The 20,878-nt window shown below is 38.0% G+C and overlaps 1 protein-coding gene across 1 annotated transcript in view; it reads left to right on the top strand.

The window, feature by feature from the left end:
* The first annotated feature begins 1,180 nt into the window (after positions 1–1,180).
* Positions 1,181–20,878, top strand: part of CPD (carboxypeptidase D) — a 74,135-nt gene continuing 54,437 nt past the window's right edge. Inside the window, exons 1-2 of the mRNA XM_057535916.1 lie at positions 1,181–1,992; positions 7,937–8,184. Of these exons, the coding sequence (XP_057391899.1) occupies positions 1,253–1,992; positions 7,937–8,184 (988 nt within the window). The 5' untranslated portion in view covers positions 1,181–1,252. The remainder of the gene's footprint in view (positions 1,993–7,936; positions 8,185–20,878) is intronic.

Below are 20,878 nucleotides of genomic sequence, written 5' to 3'. Positions count from 1 at the left end.
GCTTACCAGCACATAGCTCTAGCACACAATAGTTGCTCAGTAAAAATCTGATAAATGAATGAACTCTTTACTATTCATATTAGGGTTCAATCATAGTTCAAGGAAGGAGACTTGAATCGCCTGGCTCTGAAAGAAGGAACCAGAACAGTTATTGCAATTATGCTCTTTGTTGTGTAGAATTTCACACTTGATAAAAGGATTGTGAGGTTTTGTGTTTCTTCAAGCTAAAGTGATTTAAGCCTACTTTAAAGACCAGTTTAAAGGCCTCTTCTCCAGATGATAAAACAGGGTATTTGTCAGCTTTGAGGCATTCCGGAATTATACTCACCAAGCAAGTGTCTCCAGAAATGTCATACCTGCTGCTTTTCAAATCTTATTCTAAGGCCACAGTTAAACAAGTATCTCGCTCAGGAGAGGTGTGAGAGGTGGGCAAGTGAATCATGAAATGAAATCTGCCTACAGGGCTGAGACCAACACACACAGGAACCAATGGCAGTGAAATAAACTGGGGTAACACCAAGGAAATATATCCATCAACACAAAGGGAGCCTACTACATAGCAGATTTCCACTGTACATAAAGGAGACACCTTCTTTCAACATAGACACTAAAAACTGAAATGAGGTAGTGAGCCCTCTGCCACTCCAAGCGTCCCAGTCTCTTCAACCGCTGCCGGGGCGCTGGGAGACCAACTCCGATGGAAGGGGTGCAAGGTGCAAAGGGCTGAGGCGTCTTTTGGCTCTTCCAAGGTAGATTCTTTAGAACCTTTGGATTTTTTCGAGTCCTTTGATTCCTTCGAACCTTTTGATTCTTTCAATTCTCGGTTCCAAGCGTTAAAGCGCCGCTAGGAAAAGCTGCAACAAAGATGGGAAGGAAGCTAGTGAGAGTACTCAGAGAAAAAGGGGTGAGAATTTAAGCGGTAAGCCAGAAAGAAGAGACTGAGGGAGTAGAGGAGAAGCGGAGCAAACGCAGAAGGGAAACGGGGAGGAGGGAAAGGGAGCGACAGGAACCTAGACCGATGAAGAGAGTGACCAAACTCTTCCCCGAGAGGAGGAAGGCACGCCTAGAGGGAATCGGCTGCTTTAAGGACAGCCCCGCCCCTCGGCGTGACGCCACAGCAGAGCCGCCCGCGATTGGCTGCGGCCCGGAGGGCGGGATGGGGTTGCTAGGAGCTGAGGGGATCCGGCTGGCCAAGGCCTCCCGGAGCGTGGAGCCGCGGGAACGGAGTCCGGGTTTGCAGCGCTGCTGGAAGATGGCGAGAGGTTGGGACGCGCGGCCGCCCTGGCGGCCAGGGCGCGTCCCGCTGCTGCTGTGTCTGCTGTTGCTGCTGCTGCTGCGGAGCCCATCCCGGGCAGCGCACATCAAGAAGGCGGAGGCGACGACGACGACGACGAGCGCGGGCGCCGAGGCGGTCAAGGGCCAGTTCGACCGCTACTACCACGAAGAGGAGCTGGGCTTGGCGCTGAGGGAGGCGGCGGCCGCGGGGCCCCCAGGCCTGGCCCGCCTCTTCAGCATCGGCAGCTCGGTGGAGGGCCGGCCGCTGTGGGTGCTGCGCCTCACGGCCGGCCTGGGGCCGCCGCCTTCTGACGGCGACACGGGGCCCGACGCGGCGGGGCCGCTCCTGCCCGGCCGGCCGCAGGTGAAGCTGGTGGGCAACATGCACGGCGACGAGACCGTCTCGCGCCAGGTGCTCATCTACCTGGCCCGCGAGCTGGCGGCTGGCTACCGCCGCGGGGACCTGCGCCTGGTCCGCCTGCTCAACACCACGGACGTGTACGTGCTGCCCAGCCTCAACCCCGACGGCTTCGAACGCGCCCGTGAGGGCGACTGCGGCTTCAGCGACAGCGGCCCTCCCGGGGCCAGCGGCCGCGACAACAGCCGTGGCCGTGACCTCAACCGCAGCTTCCCGGACCAGTTCAGCACCGGTGAGCCCCCGTCCCTGAACGACGTGCCCGAGGTGCGCGCCCTGATCGAGTGGATCCGCAGGAACAAGTGAGTGTCGTCCTCCCTCCACCGCCGCCTCCTCCCCCCCGCCACCCTCCCCATCCAAGTGAGCCTCCAGAGCAGAGGCTGGGTCCGGCACTCAGTAAGCGCTCCAACGGTGCTCTCAGGCCGAAGGAACGGGGATAGTGAGGGCGGAGAGCGACACCCTGTAACGGGGACAGGGCCCAGGCCGCTTAGCCGCCTGTCCCGCTAATTGTCCGAGAAGCGCTGCCTAGAGGCTGTCATTTGTTCAAAGGATGCAGAGAGCGCTGTTTGGCTGGAGGGGAGACTCTTTTCTAGCATTCTGGCCCCTGTTCTCACAGGATCGTAGAATATGAGCGACGGAACAGACATTAAGGATGACCTAGGTCAGCTCACTTATTTTATACATAAACTGACAAGATTGCGATTATCTTATTACTACAGGTACTGTGCTAAGCCCTTTCCGTGGGCTGCATGATCTCAGTTTATGTTGGCCACAACCTGATGAGACAGACAGCATTAACATCCCTGTTCTGTAGCTGGGACTTCAACTCACGCATTTAGTCAGTGCTCTTAACAGGCATGGAGGGAGACTGTAGCCTAGAAATGGCAGATGACACTCCCGGGGTCTTCTTCTTGGTTATTTAACAGAAACTGGTTCTCTTCCAGTCTTTACCTCTGACTCAGCTATGGAACCTATAGATATGGCTGGTTGGAGAACTTGTACAGATCTGGAACCTTCATCTATAAGCAGCTTCATTTTAGACTCTGAAGGGTTTCTGCTGCCACCTGTGCACATTATTAGTGGGCCAGGGCCAAATGACTAATTGTCACACTTAATAGACACCTTAAGTGTTAGTAACCACTCTGTGAGATGTAAAAACTTAAAAGAAGCACGAGGACCTGAAGAAATTGGTGTATAACAAGAAAATATTATAAATATATATATGGTGTGTTTATGTACCCAGTTAAACCTTACAGGAATTGTTCCTACTGGCAAAATGTGCGTGGGCTGCAATAATATGGGTCATCTCTGTGGAGCAGGTAGAACTTGAACTGAGTCTTGAGAGATGGGTAGGATTTTCAGCAAAAAAGTGGAGGAGAGGAATAAAGGAAGAAGGAACTTATTCCAGATGGAATAATATCTGAGGTGACCGTGCACCTCTTCCTTTTGTCAAGCATCGGCTTTGCCAGCATAGCCCCATTTTTGTGTCTTCAGAAGGCTTGTGAAGCAATTAATCTTTGCATCCTGATTTGAAGAAGATATCTGAGTGACAGATAAGATACAAGCAATAATGAACAAAGAAGTTTCCCTGTAGGACTTGGAATCATCTCTTCTACAAGGTTCAGCATATATAGCAGACCTTGAAAAATTCACAGCCATTATGACAATTCTAGATTCTTTTTATCTCCTACCTTTCACTTTACTCCTTCTGAGATCCCCTGTAGGTATTAATTTCACATACGCTTTCTGGGAAGACTTTTCCTTTAAAGATAATGGTGTTGGGACTTCCCTGGTGGCGCAGTGGTTAAGAATCTGCCTGCAAATGCAGGGGACGCGGGTTGGAGCCCTGGTCCGGGAAGATTCCACATGTCGCAGAGCAACTAAGCCCGCAAGCCACGACTGCTGAACCCGCGTGCCGCAACTTCTGAAGCACGCGCGCCTAGAGCCCGGGCTCCACAACAAGAGAAGCCACTGCAATGAGAAGCCTGTGCACTGCAACGAAGAGTAGCCCCGGCTCGCCTCAACTAGAGAAAGCCCAAGTGTAACAATGAAGACCCAACGCAGCCAAAAATAAATAAATAAATTTAAATAAAATAAAAAATAAAAAAATAAAGATAATGGTGTCAGGGCCTCTGAACATTTACATAAGAAGTGTGACTTTAACGTACAGCCTATTGTCAGAAGCTGTGATGGCCAGGGCCTTTCTGAGATGATATATCAAATTCACTGTTTGCATTGCTTAAAGGACACGTTTAAAAAGCCCCATCATGACCTTTGCAGGGATGTAAATTCTGTGAGTAGATTTTTCTATTCAGTATTACTTCTGCTGTGACCAAAAATAAAAATGATCTTTGTCTTGCTGCAAGTCACCTTGAGACTATACTGAAAGCTTTAAACTTTAAATCTAGGACCAAAAATGTGCGCTTTGGATAACTCTTTCATATCACCAGTATTTAATGATTAAAGTTATGGTCTGGGCTGGCTAGTTCAATGATAGGAGCTTGTGAAGATTTTAAAAGCTCATCTGTGTCAGTTGGTATTACAAAGAAAGTGGCTCTATTTTGCGGCTATGGACTACCCTAATCATATCCGCCCTCTTTTCAAATGTAACTCTAATCAGAAGGGAAGGTAGGTGAGTGTATAGGGTGAAAAGTACATCCTTCCATCCTCAATCATAAATAACTCAAGATGCATATTATTTAATGATTAATCAGTAACAAGGGGCGTTGATATGTGAATAAAGTAAAAAAAACAAGCACATACACAATTTGAGATTGATTCCTAAATATATAGAGTCAGCTTTATGGATAGGAAATTCTAAAACCACAGACATCCGTCTGTACAGGGAAATTACCTTTTTCAATGTATTTTGTGAAATAAATCATTTGAATAATTTCTTGATATCCTATTCACCCAGCTGTATTAGAAATAGATTTTTGTTGTTGTTTTGGATAGGTAACAATTTAAGACTCATTTCCTCCTGCTTGGGAAAGTGGAGTTTATTTTCTTTGTTTCACTTTACACTTCATCCAATCCGTGATTTTGTACTACTGATAACTGACTCCTCTGCTTAAGAAAATATATAAGATTTTAACTCCATTATTAAAATAAAGATTTTATAGTTTACTTCACCCTCATATTTTTGGCACAGTTCTTTAATTAAATATACCTGCTTAGACTTTAATAGGAGATTAGCATATAAATGATTTTTTGGGTATGTTTGTGATAAGCATTATCATGTTGTTGGGGTAGGTGTATAGCTACAATTTCCTGAAACCTTTAGAATTTAGTTTATCAGACATCAAGTTTTCTTAATTTTTTAAAGTTATTTACAGGGTTCTCTGGGGACCATAATAAAGTTAACTTGGAGATTGACTTTTTAATATCTACAGACTCTTGTTTATAATTTTTATGATATATTTACAAGCTACTTTAAATCTTATGCAAGGAATGATACATGATATTGAAGTCAAGTGTGAGAAACACTTAAGAGAATTGATTTGATTGGAAACCATAAAATACCCTTCAAATAAAATTGGATCGATATACAAAGTTGGTTTGACAAAGACTAAAAGAAAATAATCTTACAACCACTATAATAGATATCACTTTCTTTTGAAATCACCCTTACCGGAGTGGCATTGGTGCTTTTAAAACTATGTGAGTAGAGTAAGGAAAATCTAATAATTTAATTTTATCACTCAAGTAGATTGCAAATATTTCATTGTTCTAAAAGTGTTTGGTTAGGCCATTTTAACAGTATTTCTGAGAAGTGTTAGAAGAAATGTCAAACAAAGTGAAAAACAGCATTTATTAGAGAATCTTGGAATTTAAAATTTTTTTTTTTTTAAAGAGTTGCACTCAGTGCTACAACTCTTTTTTTTTTTTTAATTTATTTATTTTATTTATTTTTATTTTTGACTGTGTTGGGTCTTCTTTTCTGTGCGAGGGCTTTCTCTAGTTGTGGCAAGCGGGGGCCACTCTTCATCGCGGTGCGCGGGCCTCTCACCGCCGCGGTCTCTCCCGTTGCGGAGCACAGGCTCCAGACACGCAGGCTCAGTAGTTGTGGCTCACAGGCCTAGCCGCTCCGCGGCATGTGGGATCTTCCCAGACCGGGGCACGAACTCGTGTGCCCTGCATTGGCAGGCGGATTCCCAACCACTGCGCCACCAGGGAAGCCCCGGAATTTAAAATTTTAATTGAACATGTATAAAGTAACATGCTTCACTTATTTAGAATATTCAGTTATCCTTTTTTTTTTTCCCCACTAGACTATGAATGCCATGAGGGCATTTTTTTGTATTTGTTTCTTCACTGATACATTCCTTAGTGCCTAGAACATTTGGCTTACAGTTGACACTCAAGAAAATTTGTTGCTCAGTTGATTGTCTAAACTGGGCCAGCCTTCTTGTAACTTTCCCAAAGTCAGAGTGGGGTGGTGGTGGGGAAGTACTTAAATTATTTTAGGCATAGAAACCAAAAAGTAAATTGTTAATAACTTGCTATGGAGGAGGGATGGGTAAATTGGAGTTAGAATAGATGCTTAGTTTTTGTTTCTGTAACATTGTAGCATTGGAAGTGGTGAGTAGAATGATAGTCTGTAAGGCAGTGATTCCCTAAGCAGGATGCTAGATGTCTCCAAAGGAATGAACATTCGTTGAGCAGGTGCTGTAAAGCAGTCATTGTGCTGGAAGATAATTGTACATGTATTATCTTATTTAATTCTTGTAACAATCCTGGGAGGCAGGTAGCATTAATCCCCATTTTACAGATGAGAGAGAAACTGGGGTTCAATGGATTTAGAGGCAGCAACTTCTCCTGATCATGTTACTAGTGAGTGACATGTCTGTGAAACCAAATGTTCTTACCCATATTTGCCTGGTTTTAAAGCCTGTGCTATTGCCACTATACCAAATGGCATTCCCCTCTGGTATCTAGAACTGTGCTAATTTTAATTATATAAAACTAGTCTTCTTTCATAGTCTATTCTGGTGTTTAATCACTGTCTTTATCAGCTAAATTCTGTCTTCTGATGAATAGATTCTGTGTTACAAGTAATTTTCATTGTTTGACCTCCTCTGGGAGGTACTGATCATACTTAACATTTCAAATTAAACATATCATAGACTTAATTTTCTTTCAGACATGTAGAAAGAAATGTTATAAATCAACCCCCTTTTGAATTACTGTAGGTCAGTTTATTTCAGCCACAAAAAGGCAGAAGCAAAAAATCATAATTTTGAGTGCAAAGAGAAAAGTGTTTAATCTCCACTCATAGTAATGGTTTGAACTGTTACCTGAGTGAAAAATGTATAAATAGGACTTCGGCATGTTTTTGCCTTTACCTTTTACCGTAAAAGGCATTCTTCAGTATTTCTATATCTATAAATTTGACCAAATTGTAAATGGGTTCGCTTAGAAGTATCAATAAAAATGCAAAAAGTTTAAAATGTTTCTTTTATAGAAACAGCCTTGTCTCCATGTCAGTTTATTTTTTAATGGTCCAACCAGGAACCTTGCACCTAGAAAGAGAGCTGCTTTTACAGTGATGCAATGTGCTGTATTGTTTTTATCTGAAAGCAGCTCAGGTCTTTCCCCCCCGTGAATTTTCTCAACTATGGCTTCTCTCCTGAAAATATGAATTTAGTGTACTGTGAAAGTGGAATGAGGCAAAGCACATCCTGTTTTAAATTAGACTCCCTAGCTTAAAAATTCTCTCTGGACAGTAATATAAAAAGCATGAAACTTATTAACCTAACTCATATATTCAACAAATATTTATTTATGCCAGCCACGCTTTCTATGAAATTAACACAATATGAAGTACAAGAATTAGATTGAACTCTATGAAATTGTCATTTTTGTAGGTCAAAACATGGTTGAATAGTGGCAAGTTCATATTGTTCAACTTAATACATGATTTTACAGTTCCCTGAATAAGACGTCTCCTGAAACATTAATTTACACTGTGTTATTCAGCTATTTTTTTCAGTGATGGGGAAATTATTTAAAGTTATTTGAAGTTAACTTGGACTGTAAAAACTGTTTGAAATTTATTGAGTTAATAATACTTTCTTTCCATTTTCTTTTTTTTTTTATTGTTGTTGGTCTGTTTTAACAGCTGATGGAGTTGTCTTCTACGTGTCGAGGAATATCTAAGTTCATTTATGAAAGATGTAGAATTTTAAAATACATGTTTTCTGTGCCCTTTAAAAAGTGATATGTGATTTGGTTGTGTTTTCAAAGGTTTGTGCTTTCTGGAAATCTGCATGGTGGCTCGGTGGTAGCAAGCTATCCTTTTGATGATTCTCCAGAACATAAGGCTACTGGAATCTATAGCAAAACCTCAGATGATGAAGTATTTAAATACTTGGCAAAAGCCTATGCTTCAAACCACCCCATAATGAAAACTGGTGCCCCTCATTGTCCTGGAGATGAAGATGAGACTTTCAAAGATGGGATCACAAATGGTGCACATTGGTATGATGTGGAAGGTATGTAAAGCCTTGAATTTGCTATATTTTCCCCCATGTTCATTTAGCATTCCTAAGTATACTCTGGTGGAAAGAGGAAATTTCGAGAAATTCTGATTTTTTTTTTTTTTTTGGCCGCACTGCACAGCATGTGGGATCTTAGTTCCCTGACCAGGGATCAAACCTGCGCCCCCTGCATTGGAAACGCAGAGTCTTAACCACTGGACCACTGGGGAAGTCTGAATTCTGATTTTTTAATCTTTTTTTTTTTAATTTTGAAAATTTCAAACCCACAGTAAAATTGAAAGAAAACTACACGAACACCTGTATATCCTTCATTTAAATTCACCAGCTGTTATCTTACCCCAAATGTTCCCCCTCCTAACCCTTCTCATGTGCATGTGCACGCACACGCACACACACACACACACACACACACACACACACACACTCTTTTGCCAAATGATCCAAAAGTAGGTTGCAGATTTCATGACACTTCACCTGTAAATACCTCCCAAGTATGTATTTCCTAAGTACAAGGACATTCTCTTGTATAACCCATGTACCATTATTGTAACTGAGAAATCAACAGTAGTTCAGTACTATCATCGCACATGCTGTTCATAACTCAAAATTCCTCTGTTATCCCCAAATAGCTCTTATAGCTCCTTTTCTTCCAGATCAGATGCAGTCAAGGCTCCAGCATTGCATTTGGCTCTTGTGTTTTTTTAGTTTCCCCCATCTAGAAGAGTCATGTCAACAGTCTCTTTTCTTAATGATGGTGAAACTTCTGAAGTGTCCAGGCCAGTTGTCCTACAGAACATCCCATATTCTAGATTTGCTGCTTTCTTCCTGATAAGATTGTCAGGTCAAAATTTCCAGCAAGATCATTATATCAATCACATCAGGAGACACATAAAGTCAGGCTGCAAGTGGCCAAGTTGGACAGCTTGGTTAATGTGATGACCACCACTTCTCTCCATTTTACATAAAGGCACATTTTCCCTTTGTATTTTAATATGTGGGATGATTGTGGAATGCTGTTTTTTAAAAATTGTGGTTGAAAAGAATATATATATCATAAAATTTGACATTTTAACCATTTTTAAATGTAGAATTAAGTGGTATTAATTACCGTCTACTTACAAAACTTTAAAAATACCAGACAGAAACTCTGTAACCATTAAGCAAAAACTCCCTATTCCCCACTCATTTCCCACCCGCCCCCCCAGCCACTGGTAACTTCTAATCTCCTTTTTATCTCTGTGAATTTGCCTATTCTAGATATTTCATATAACTGGAGTTAACATATTTGTCCTTCTACATCTGGCTCATTTCACTTAGCATTAAGGTTTTCAGGGTTCATCCATTTTGCAGCATGTATCAGAACTTCATTTCTTTTTATGGCTGAGAAGTATTCCATTGTATGTATATATTACATTTCATTTATCCAGTCATCCATTGTTTCCACCTTTTGGCTACTGTGAATAATGCTGCTATGAATGTTGGTGTACAAGTATCTACTTGAGCCCTTGTTTTCAAATCTTTTCAAATACTCAGGAGTGGAATTGCTGGGTCATATGGTAATTCTGTATTTAGCTTTTTACACAGTGGCTGTACTACTTTACATATCCACCAGCAATTTCTCATGGAATGCTATGTTTATGTTAAAGTAAGCTTGAATTGTTTACCTTTTCTTTTAAATGTTATAAAAACAGCTATTGTTCTTTTTAAACTTTTGGTATCCTTTGAATAATGGCTTTTTCATATTTATGAACAGGCTTAGACAATTTAATTAAGAGTAATCAGAAGGAACAAGTCAATCTGTGGAAAGGTCATCAGTATAAACTTTTTTCTCTTCTTAGAATCTGCTCACGGTGAATGCCTTAGGTTTCCCCTTACCTTTTTATTGGCAGTTAGTCACATTATAAAGTATGTTACGACGTTTCTCTTGATGTGCCTTCATATCAATACTTGAATAACTCTTTGACTTTTTATGTCAAGCCAAGTGTACCCAAATTGGGTGCTAAGTTTGAGGACTTGATACTTTCTAGAGTCTTCTTATTCCCGTATAGTTTCTACCAATGTTTCTTATATATAACTAGTGATTTGAACTATTTAGAAAGGGCTTTGAAATATTTAGAAGCCAAACTTTCGGCCCAGAACAATTAGAGGTGGTTGGAAAACCATTAAAAAATTTTAAAGATAAGGGACGTACTTTAATGTTTAATCTAATTTCAATCTTTAGCAAATATATTTCTTTTTTTTTCTTTCTTTCTTTTTTTTTTTTTTTTTTTTGGGGGGGATCTTAGTTCCCCGACCAGGGATTGACCTTACACCGTCCACAGTGAAAGCACAGAGTTTTAGCCACTGGATCACCAGGGAATTCCCTTTAGCGAGTATATTTAATAAAACCTGCTTTCATGAACTAGTGGTTTTGTGATGTAGTCAAGTTGCTTCATTATTTGAGATACTATCTAAAATAATGGACTAAAAAATAATTAAATTTTCATTTTTGGAGAAAGTTGTAAAAGGTTAGAAAGTAGTTTCTAATTGACAGATGATTAAGGAAGGTAAATATATGTTATACTATTTAAAAAGTAAGTGTGCTTCCTTCACAGTAAGATTATTTGGTTACGCCAGGCAACGGGTTTTTCTGAGTCTTCAGACATCTAAAGGAGCCAAATTTTGCTCTTGCCATTATTATTGTTTTTATGAGCATCTACTTCTCTCCTGTTTTAGCTGGATGGTCAGGCACATTTTATTTCTACAATAGGTAGCTTATATCTCTTACTGCCTTAGCAATATTGAGCAGTTTCGGTAGTTTCTTTTGTGTGTGTGTTTTAATAGCTTTATCAAGGTATAATGGACATACAATAAACTGGACACATTTAAAGTGTACAATTTCATACGTTTCAACATATATGTGCACCCATGAAACATAAGTATTAAGTTTCAGTAGTTTCAACAGGGTAGATTCATCGTTTGTCTTATACTGGACTGCGATAAGATGTTGTGAAACCTTGTGACTAGGCATATATTCAGACCCGGATGTCCTGGAGTAACTTGACCGACGTTTATGTGATGCATTTAGAAATTCTAACTCAAAGAAGTATAGACTTTTAGAGCTGAAAATGAATATGTTGATCTAGTCCAACCCTTTTGCTTTATAGGAAATCAAGGCCTTAGAGAAGAAATAACTGGTGCGGAGTCATTTATTAACCTAGCAAATATTTACTGAGCACCTGCCACATCCCATACACTGTTAAGTGAAGGGGTACAGTGTGAGCAAAACAGAAACAATTCCTGCTCTCGGGGATCAGATAGTGTATTAGTAGTGGGGGATGTGAGGTAATTTGACCCCCACCACCTTCACCTTCATTGCCAGGGTTGATTCAGCATATCTAGCTGCCTACGTGGGTGGCCTTGCTTCTCTCAACATGTCTCTCAAACCTCAGGATCCATCTAGGGAATGACTGTCCTAATAAGGCCTGCGAACAGTCGTGCTCCTCTGCTAAAGCCTGTTATTGTGAGAGCCTAAGCTGAACTTATTCACGGGGCAGGCCTTCTTCTATTTTTTTTTTTTAACCACAGTGTGCTGATTTGTATGCCTTTTGTTTACCATTCTTTATTATTTTCTTTCTTCATGGTTTTGAAGACATTATAAAAATCATCTGATAGTTTAATACGTTTATTCCAAAGCAAACCTAATGAAACTGGATTATAGTTTCAGTCAACTTTTAAGAATTGCCCTTTTTCAACTTACAGAAATTTTTAAAAGGGCAAGTAACCACCTAGAAAGAGAAGAGAGCTATGAAATGTGACCAGATAACATATCTGTAACTAATTCAGGTTTTTTTGTGTGACTTTAAACTCCTTTGATCATGTGGGCAGCCATTCTCTGCATAAAGTGGAGGTCAGACTGAGCAGCACTAATGTACTCTGAATACTGAGGTATGTTTGGCTTTAAGCAGATTGCTGACAGAAAGGAAAGAGCCCGGGGAAAATAATTACCAAACTGTTTTGAACAGCATGAAAGGTTAGATTTGGTCCAAAAAATGGACTGAAAAGCTTATTCTTGTGCAGCATTTTCTGTGTCATTAAATAGGGCATTATGTCCTAATTCTTATGACACCAGGAAATTGGAATCTATATAAAATAAAAAAGAATCAAATGGATGGTACAGAACTGAAGAAATATAATACCTGATATTAAGAAATAGACAAATCCATAAATACAGTAGGAGATTTTAAACATGCCTTTCTCAGTAATTGTTAGATCATGAAGACAAAAATATCAGTAAGGACACAGAGGATTTAAATAACATAAACCAATCTGACCTAATGAACATGTACAAAATACTGTCCTCATATCTAATTTTCCTGCAGAGTCTGTTTACTAATCCAAAGTGTATATGATAAGTGATTTACCATTGGTCACACTTAAGGTAGATGTGTCTAGTTCTATTAGTGCTTGTGTTAATTTTTGTTTTAAAAATTACATATTAAAAGCAAACTAGCAAACACACTGAAACTTAAAGCGTTCTTATATCTTTGCTTGTTTCACATTTTAATTGGAGCAAGTCTAAACTTTTCACAGTCTGACTCAAGCCTACATTTCTAGTCTTCTCTCCTACTTTTCACCTACCACTGAATGACTTGTCCTTCCTGCAAAATGTGAACCTTCACATACTGGGCTATTCTCTGTCTGGAATGCTTTTCTCCAGTTCAGCTGTAACCTTCTCTGAAACCTCCCCTGTAGTAACTGTCACTCTTATCTTCCTAGAACATTTTGTTTAACACCAGTGTAATGCTCATCTACTTATGTTGTTAGTTTTTTGTGTCTCCTGCTAGAGTGTGAATTCTTTGATAAGGACAGTGTGGTGCTATGCATTATGTAGTTATCTTTATACAAAATGTATTGGGAGGGAAAGGGTCCTACAGGAAGTGAGACTAGGGAGGTTTTTACGGTTATTTGGAGTAAGGTCTTTTTTTGGAGATATGGGCTTTATCTAGAGGGATGCCATGGGAATGAAAAGGGAGTATGAGATATATAAGAAATCGTGCAAGAAGAGTTGCAGAATTGACCATCAGTTAGATAGTAGAACAGAGTGTCAAGGCAAAGAAAGACTTAAAGATATAACTTGGAGATTTTGAGCCTGGATAAGTAAGAATGATAATGGAAATGGGAAAAAACTAATTGGAAGGGGTGTGTGTGTGTGTGTGTGTTTGTGTGTGTGTGTTTTCTCTTTAGATGTGAGAAGAGTGAAAATTGGAGGTGAGGTGGTACTGGATGTACTAGTTATAAATACTTGATGTACAGTTGGGAGATAGGCTCTGGAGCTTGGGAAAGAGGTCAAGATTATAAAGAGATTTAGGCATTATGAGATATGTGGAAAGCATATGGCAGTGTGCCTGATTTTGAAAGTTGAATTGATATTGTTTCCTAGCATCATTTAATTGCTTGGAGCCAGAAATTCAACTAGGGAAAAAAAAAAATATATATATATATACATATATATATATATATATATATGAACAGATGGGTGCTTTTTCTTCTCCACTTTCATCTCCAAAGTGAATGTACTTCTGGCATTTTGTACTGGGATGTTTTCTTTAAGGAATGCCAACAGTTTAGATATTCTCAGCCTGTTCATATTTTAAGAATACTATTGATAATCAAATGTGCATTAATAAAGGGCTTTTGGTTTTATCTGATCTTGTACATTAAGGAGCTAGTTGGATCTTTCTTCCTTTCTCTGTCTCTTTTACCTGAGTGCCACCTCATTTAAAAGGAAAGCAAAAACTTAAAATGATACTCAAACAGAATTTTTTCTTCTGCTTGAGTCATAAGTTTGTTTGTTTTAGTAAACTGAAGTATAGCCTCATATAAAAATCTAACCTTTAGGAGCAGTGTGCTTGTGTATTTTGTACTGTAGTAGTAGACTTTCATCAAGGTTGAGAACCAAACACTGCTTTAGGATATGGCCCCTAAATCTTCAGATCCAAAGTGTAAAAATTAGATGTGCTTTTTTTTTTTTTTTTTTAAATACAGGTGGTAGAAAATAGGAAAGTACTTAAAAACAACAACAACAAAAAAAAAACCAAAGGAAAATACAGTTCAAAGACCTGCGTGAGAGGGAGTGTTGACCAAGTTAGACAAAACTGAAAACAGATGCAGGACTGTGTAATGTAGTTTAACTTTGTAGAATCATATCATTAGCAAATATATATTCAGTGGGAGTGGTGAAGGAAATAGATTTTCATAAGATAAGTTGTTCAGAATATGAAGACCAAGTTCAGTTAATATTTGGTGAAAGCAAACTTGAATTTAAAGACCAGGAATATGGGAAAAATTCTTTCAAGGGCAGTCTCTGTTTTTTCCGTTCATTTAATGCAGATCTTCCACTTAAAAATTTTTATGACCATCATGCTCATTAGCTTTTAAAAATATCTCAAGGAGTGCAAAATTATCATTTAATAACCCACTTATCTATAAATAAATTGTTCACAAAAGTCAAAGTTGTGAGAACTTTTCACTATCCCTTGAAGTTTTTTTTTTTTTTAATTTTATTCCACCACATTCTTTTTTTTTTTTAACATCTTTATTGGAATATAATTGCTTGACAGTGGTGTGGTAGTTTCTGCTATAACAAAGTGAATCAGCTATACGTATACATATATCCCCATATCTCCTCCCTCTTGCGTCTCCTTCCCACCCTCCCTATCCCACCCCTCTAGGTGGTCACAGAGCACTGAGCTGATCTCCCTGTGCTATGCAGCTGCTTCCCACTAGCTATCTATTTTACATTTGGTAGTGTATATATGTCCATGCCACTCTCTCACTTCATCCCAGCTTGAAGTAGTTTTATTAAAGAAATAACAGTAAGCTCCAAATTTAAATATAGAATAGAAATTGCCTATCTATATTCCTGCATTCTAAAATGCTTTTCCTAATGAAAATAATACATTGCATTTTTTTTTCTGTAAAAGGTTTATGGGGTTCTTGTGTCATACAGTTTGATACTTTATAGTTGGCATACTGAGGCAAGTTAAAAAAAACAACTTGCTATGTTCAAGTCTTAACATTGTAGCATTGGTTATATTTTTTTTCCATTGGCTTTCTGCATGAGGCGTAAGAGTGAGTTGTTAGTGCACCATCTTTGAATGAATGGTTGAATTTATTTAAATACCCTTTACCTCCTTAAAGCTAGATCTCTCTAGTGAAAACAGTAATAGGGATTGGTTCCATGATAAAGATGAATTGAGTATCTTCAAGCATATGAAGATTAGTTGTGAGACACATGGATTGAAGGAGTTGAATGGGTATGAATAGATCCTTTGATCAGAAGATTTAGCCACCCATAACAATTAGTATTGATCACAATTTGTTGTAGTGCTGGAAAGATTCCTAGTGATTACACTTTTAGTCTTATTCTTTAATATTGGTAAAGGAATGAAAACATCATAGCTTTCACAATACATTGCATTCAATATTTTCTGAGTATAGAAAAATTAGATTGGTAGGTAGGCTTAAAAACAAAATATATACCTTTTGTCTTTCTTTGCCAGTTTCCCTTGGGAGTAGAGGAAATAGTCTAAATCAGTGGTTTTCAAGCTGAGTATGTATGGGGAGGAGGAAGAGACCAGTTAGTTTGGATAACTTTAAGGAAATAAATTTCCAGATCTTCCATGCCTGAATCACACTATGATACGTTAACTCAGAGATTTACAAAGTGCGCCCAAAACAAAAGGGACAATTTGGTGATTACTTTAATGGTATCATAAAAGCATCACTGAAACGTCTCATGAAAAGATATATTTTCAGTAATTATTACCTGTTAGGTTTATTATTTATTGAAATTGATAATAAAACTATGCCTTTATTGATAAATTGTATACCAGTAGTTATTGTAATACTTCAATCTATAAAGATTTTTTTTGATGTGAACCATTTTTAAAGTCTGTATTGAATTTGTTACGGTATTGATTCTGTTTTATGTTTTGGTTTTTTGGCCTCGGGGCACGTGAGATTTTAGTTAGCTCCCCGACCAGGTATCAAACCCATACCCCCTGCTTTGGAAGGCGAAGTCTTAACCACTGGACTGCCAGGGAAGTCCCAATAATTCAATCTAGAAAACAAAAATTTAATAGGGCATTAATGTCATTAGAAATTAAGAGAAATTTAAATATGCATACATACATATTATTATAGATTGAAGTATTATAGGATGATCAATGAAGGACTTTCAAGCATAAAAGTATATCCCATTTGAAGCAGCAGCATAGCACAGGGAGATAGGCTTGGTGCTTTGCAATGACCTAGAGGGGTGGGATAGGGAGGATGGGAGGGAGGCTCAAGAGGGAGGGGATATGGGGACACGTGTATTCATATGGCTGATTCGCATTGTTGTGCTACAGAAACTAACACAGTATTGCAAAGCAATTATACTCCAATAAAGATCTATTAAAAAAAAAAAGTATGTCCCATTTGAATAACAATCTGTGGAGCAAGTGGAATGGAAACAAAAGTTCAAGTTTCTTTTACAAAAGAAAGCTATAAAATTCCTCCTGTTGAAGAAGAGTGTTCATGCAAGTTTTAAAAGATGATTTTAGGAATCAAATCTCTGTAGTATTTTTATTTATTTGAATCCACCTAAAATAACAATGTAAAGGCTTTATTTAAAAAATAAAAATTTACATTATGCAATAAATGACATTGTTACTATTTAAATTTAAAATCAAAACTTTTAGGTACCAACTTTAAAATGTGTGAAGTGTTGCATAATTTTTCAAGATTATTTTCCTATGAATAAAAAAGTTTGAAGGTCATTGGTTTAGATAGCCCAGTAAGAGACTAATGGATTTTAGAGGCTTGATTATTTATGATTGTTAATGAGTAGGATAAATAGCAGATCCTTTATACTGTTAATAAAGCGCTTTATTGCTTTGAGGTATGCCTATGGTGAATGTTTCATTCCCAAAATTAAAATTTTCTTTGACTGGATAATGTTCTGAAATCAGACATTTTATCCTTTAGTCTATGTTGAGCCACATAACATATCAGCTTAAAAAGATAAACAAATGTATTAACTGAATCTGGTAGTAGCTGCAGCTGTCAGAAATGTCAGGCCTATCTGCAGATCAGTGTTCTCTGTGACAGTGAACTCTAGCTCTAGCTTTGCATAAGTAGGTTTTCTGTTAAGGAAAAAATCAAGACAATGGATCTGGACCAGCTACTTAGCTAAGATTACTTATTATACAGTCTTTGACATTTAGTATTGGAAAAATAATGTGAAGTTTAACACAGATGGCAAATAATGCCTATTTGTGGCATCTTGAAAAAAATTCTTAAATTATTCATAACTCAGTTAATATCCCCATTTGTTTCCAGTTTTTTAGATGATTTTTAAAAGTAGTTTTTAAACTAAAACTTGAAGTTGGTGAATAAAGACTTTTTGATATTCTGAAGTTAGGATAGCTTTATCATTTTTGTCTTGCAAACTAAAAGTTAGTTTGCTACTCTTCTTTTTTTTTTTTAATTGTTTCTTTTTTTTTTTTAATTTTATTTATTTATTTATTTTTGGCTGTGTTGGGTTTTCGTTTCTGTGTGTGGGCTTTCTCTAGTTGCGGCGAGCGGGGGCCACTCTTCATCGCGGTGTGCGGGCCTCTCACTATCGCGGCCTCTCTTGTTGCGGAGCACAAGCTCCGGACGCACAGGCTCAGTAGTTGTGGCTCACGGGCCTAGTTGCTCTGAGGCATGTGGGATCTTCCCAGACCAGGGCTTGAACCCGTGTTCCCTGCATTGGCAGGCAGATTCTCAACCACTGTGCCACCAGGGAAGCCCAGTTTGCTACTCTTCTGACATTGATTGACTCCTGTGAGTTTCGAAAGAGGTAGATTAAGGTGTATATCATGGCTCACTAATTGCCTTCTGGGACTGGCTCATTATTATAGACTCAGAGGAAATGTGCTTTATTTTTATGAGATTTCATTGAGAGAAGGATATTTTGTGTGCATCTTTCTGTTATTGATTTCTATGTAATTCCATCATGTCAAAGAACATACTTTGTATAATTTCAGTTCTTTTAAATCTTTTATCTTTGTTTTATGGCCCAGGATATGGCCTGTCTTGGTAAATATTCCACATGTACTTGAAAAGAATGTGTATTCTGCTGTGATTGGGTAGGATCTACTATAAATGTCATTTAGATCTAGTTAAGTGATGCTGTTTTTCGATTCTTATCTAGCCTTTGCTGACTTTCTGTCTACTTTTTCTGTTGATTACTGAGAGAGGACTACTGAAGTCTGCAACTATAATTGTGGATTTATTCATTTCTTCTTTTAGTACTATCAGTTTTTGTTTCATGTGTTTTGAAGTTCTTTTGTTAGGTGCCACATTTAGGATTGTTATATTGTCTTGGTGAATTGACTCTTTTAACATTATGTACTATCCCTCTTTATACCTGGCACTTTTCCTTGCTCTGAATTCTACTTTATATGATATTAATATTTGATTTGTGTTTGCATGGTATATTTTTTCCATTCTTTTAACTTACTATACCATTATATTTAAAGTGAGCATATATTGTGGTTGGGACTTGTTTTTTAATTCAATTTGACAATTTCTTTTAGTTGGTGCATTTGCACCATTTATATTGAATATAATTGTTGATGTGTTTGGTTTAATTAAGGTCTACCTTTTTATTATTTTTCTGTCTGTCCCTCTGTTTTTTATTCCATTGTTTCCTCTTTCCTGCCTTCTGTTGTATTGTTTGGATGTTTATCATATCATTTTAACTGTAGTATTTTAACTATATCTCTTCGTAAAGTTTGTTTTGGTAGTTGCTCTGGGAATTACAATATACATACTTAACTTTTGACAGTTCTACCTAGAAGTAGTATTTTACCACCTCAAGAAGAACGTACACATCTTACCACCACACCCTTTACCCTCCCCCACTTTATGCGGCAGTTTTATTATATGTACATTTTTTATATATGTACCTTAAAACCCCCACCAGTGTTATGATTTTTGCTTTCAACTGATATACATATTTTTGAAATATGTATACTGATATACATATTTTTGAAATATTTTGATACACATACTTTTTTCATTCCTGAAGTTCCAAGTTTTTCTCTGCTATCATTTCTCTTCTACCTGAAGAACTTTCTTTAACATTTCTTTTAAAGCATGTCTGCTTGTGGTGGATCATTTTTGCTTTCCTTCACCGAGAATGTCTATTTCTGCCTTTGTTCCTGAAGGATATTTTCCCTGAATATAAAACTCTAGGTTCTGGGTTGACTATTCTTTTTCTTTTTTTTTTTAAATTGTTTTGTGCCATTGCCTTCTGGCCTTCATGGCTTCTGATGAGAAATTCACAGTCATTTAAATTGTTTCCCTATATAAATGTATCATTTTTCTCTGACTACTTTCAAGATTTTTTCCTTTGTCTTTGTATTTCAGTAGTTTGACTATGAAGGATCTAGGCATGAATTTCTTTGAATTTATCCTATTTGAGATTTGCTGAGCTTTTTGAAATACAAGTTTATGTCTTTTGCCAAATTTGGGAAGTTTTCAGCCATTATTTCTTCAACACTTTTTTTTTTCAGCATAGCACTCTTTTCCCTCTCCTTTTGAGTCTCCAGTGGCAAGAATATTAGACTTTTTGGTATGTCCCTAAAACTCGGTTCTTTTTTTTTTTCCTCTGTATTCAGATTAGGTAATTTCTATTTATCTTCAAGTTAACCCTCTTTATCTTTGTCACTTCCATTCTTCTGTTGAACTCATCCAGTAAACTTAAAATTTGGGGTTATATTTTTTACTTCTGAACTTTCTATTTTGTTCTTTTGTACATCTTCTGTTTGTTTCTTTTATTTCATTTCAAGAATGTTTAATCTTACTTCCTTAAAGCATGGCTATAATAATTACTTTAAGGTTAGTCTGATAATTCCAACATCTGGGTAATCTTGGGGTTGGTGTGTATTGATTATTTTTTCCTTGCAAGTTGTTGACATTTGACTAGTTCTTTAAATGTCAAATAATTTCGGATTATATTCTGAACATTTTGAATCTTAGGTTATAAAATCTGAGCCTTGTTTAAACCCTATAAAAATGGTAACTTTTTGTTTATTTGTTCTGACAGTGAATGACCCACTGTCAGACTTGTTCCGTTGTGAGTTTTGACTCGCCTTTTGTAGGCTGTGATTCCAATGTCAGTTCAGTTTTCAAAGCCTTTACACTGCCTGTTCGGATCTGTCCTATGTGAGCACCACCGAGGGAGCAGTCTGAGACCTGGTCAGTGGTCTGTTCTGTAGATCAATTCCCAATGCTTTTGGTATGTTGTTTAGGGTCAGACCCTTACATGTGCAGTTCAGAGTTGAGCCCAGGAGTTCATAAAAAACTTCATAGAATCCCTTTTTTGAGCTCTCTCCTGTCTGCAGTCTCATAATCTCTGGCTTCCAAGGTCTCCCAAAATAGATCATGAATAAAGACATCATAGGGTGTCAACTGTCATTAGCTGTCAGGGAAATACAGATTGAAACCACAATGAGATACCACTATACACCCACCAGGATGCTTAAAATTAAAAAAGGCTGACCAGTTGCTTGAGCAGCTTGTTAGTTAAGGTTGCAGAGCAATTGGAACATTCATACCTTGATGGGGGGAGCGTGAAATGGTATAGCCACTTTGGAAAACAGTTTGACAGTTT

The sequence above is a fragment of the Balaenoptera acutorostrata genome, chromosome 20 (assembly GCF_949987535.1).
Source record: "Balaenoptera acutorostrata chromosome 20, mBalAcu1.1, whole genome shotgun sequence".
In the NCBI taxonomy this organism is placed as follows: Eukaryota; Metazoa; Chordata; class Mammalia; order Artiodactyla; family Balaenopteridae; genus Balaenoptera; species Balaenoptera acutorostrata.
The sequence above is the reverse complement of the archived record's forward strand: the minus strand, read 5'-3'. Positions and strand labels throughout refer to the sequence as shown.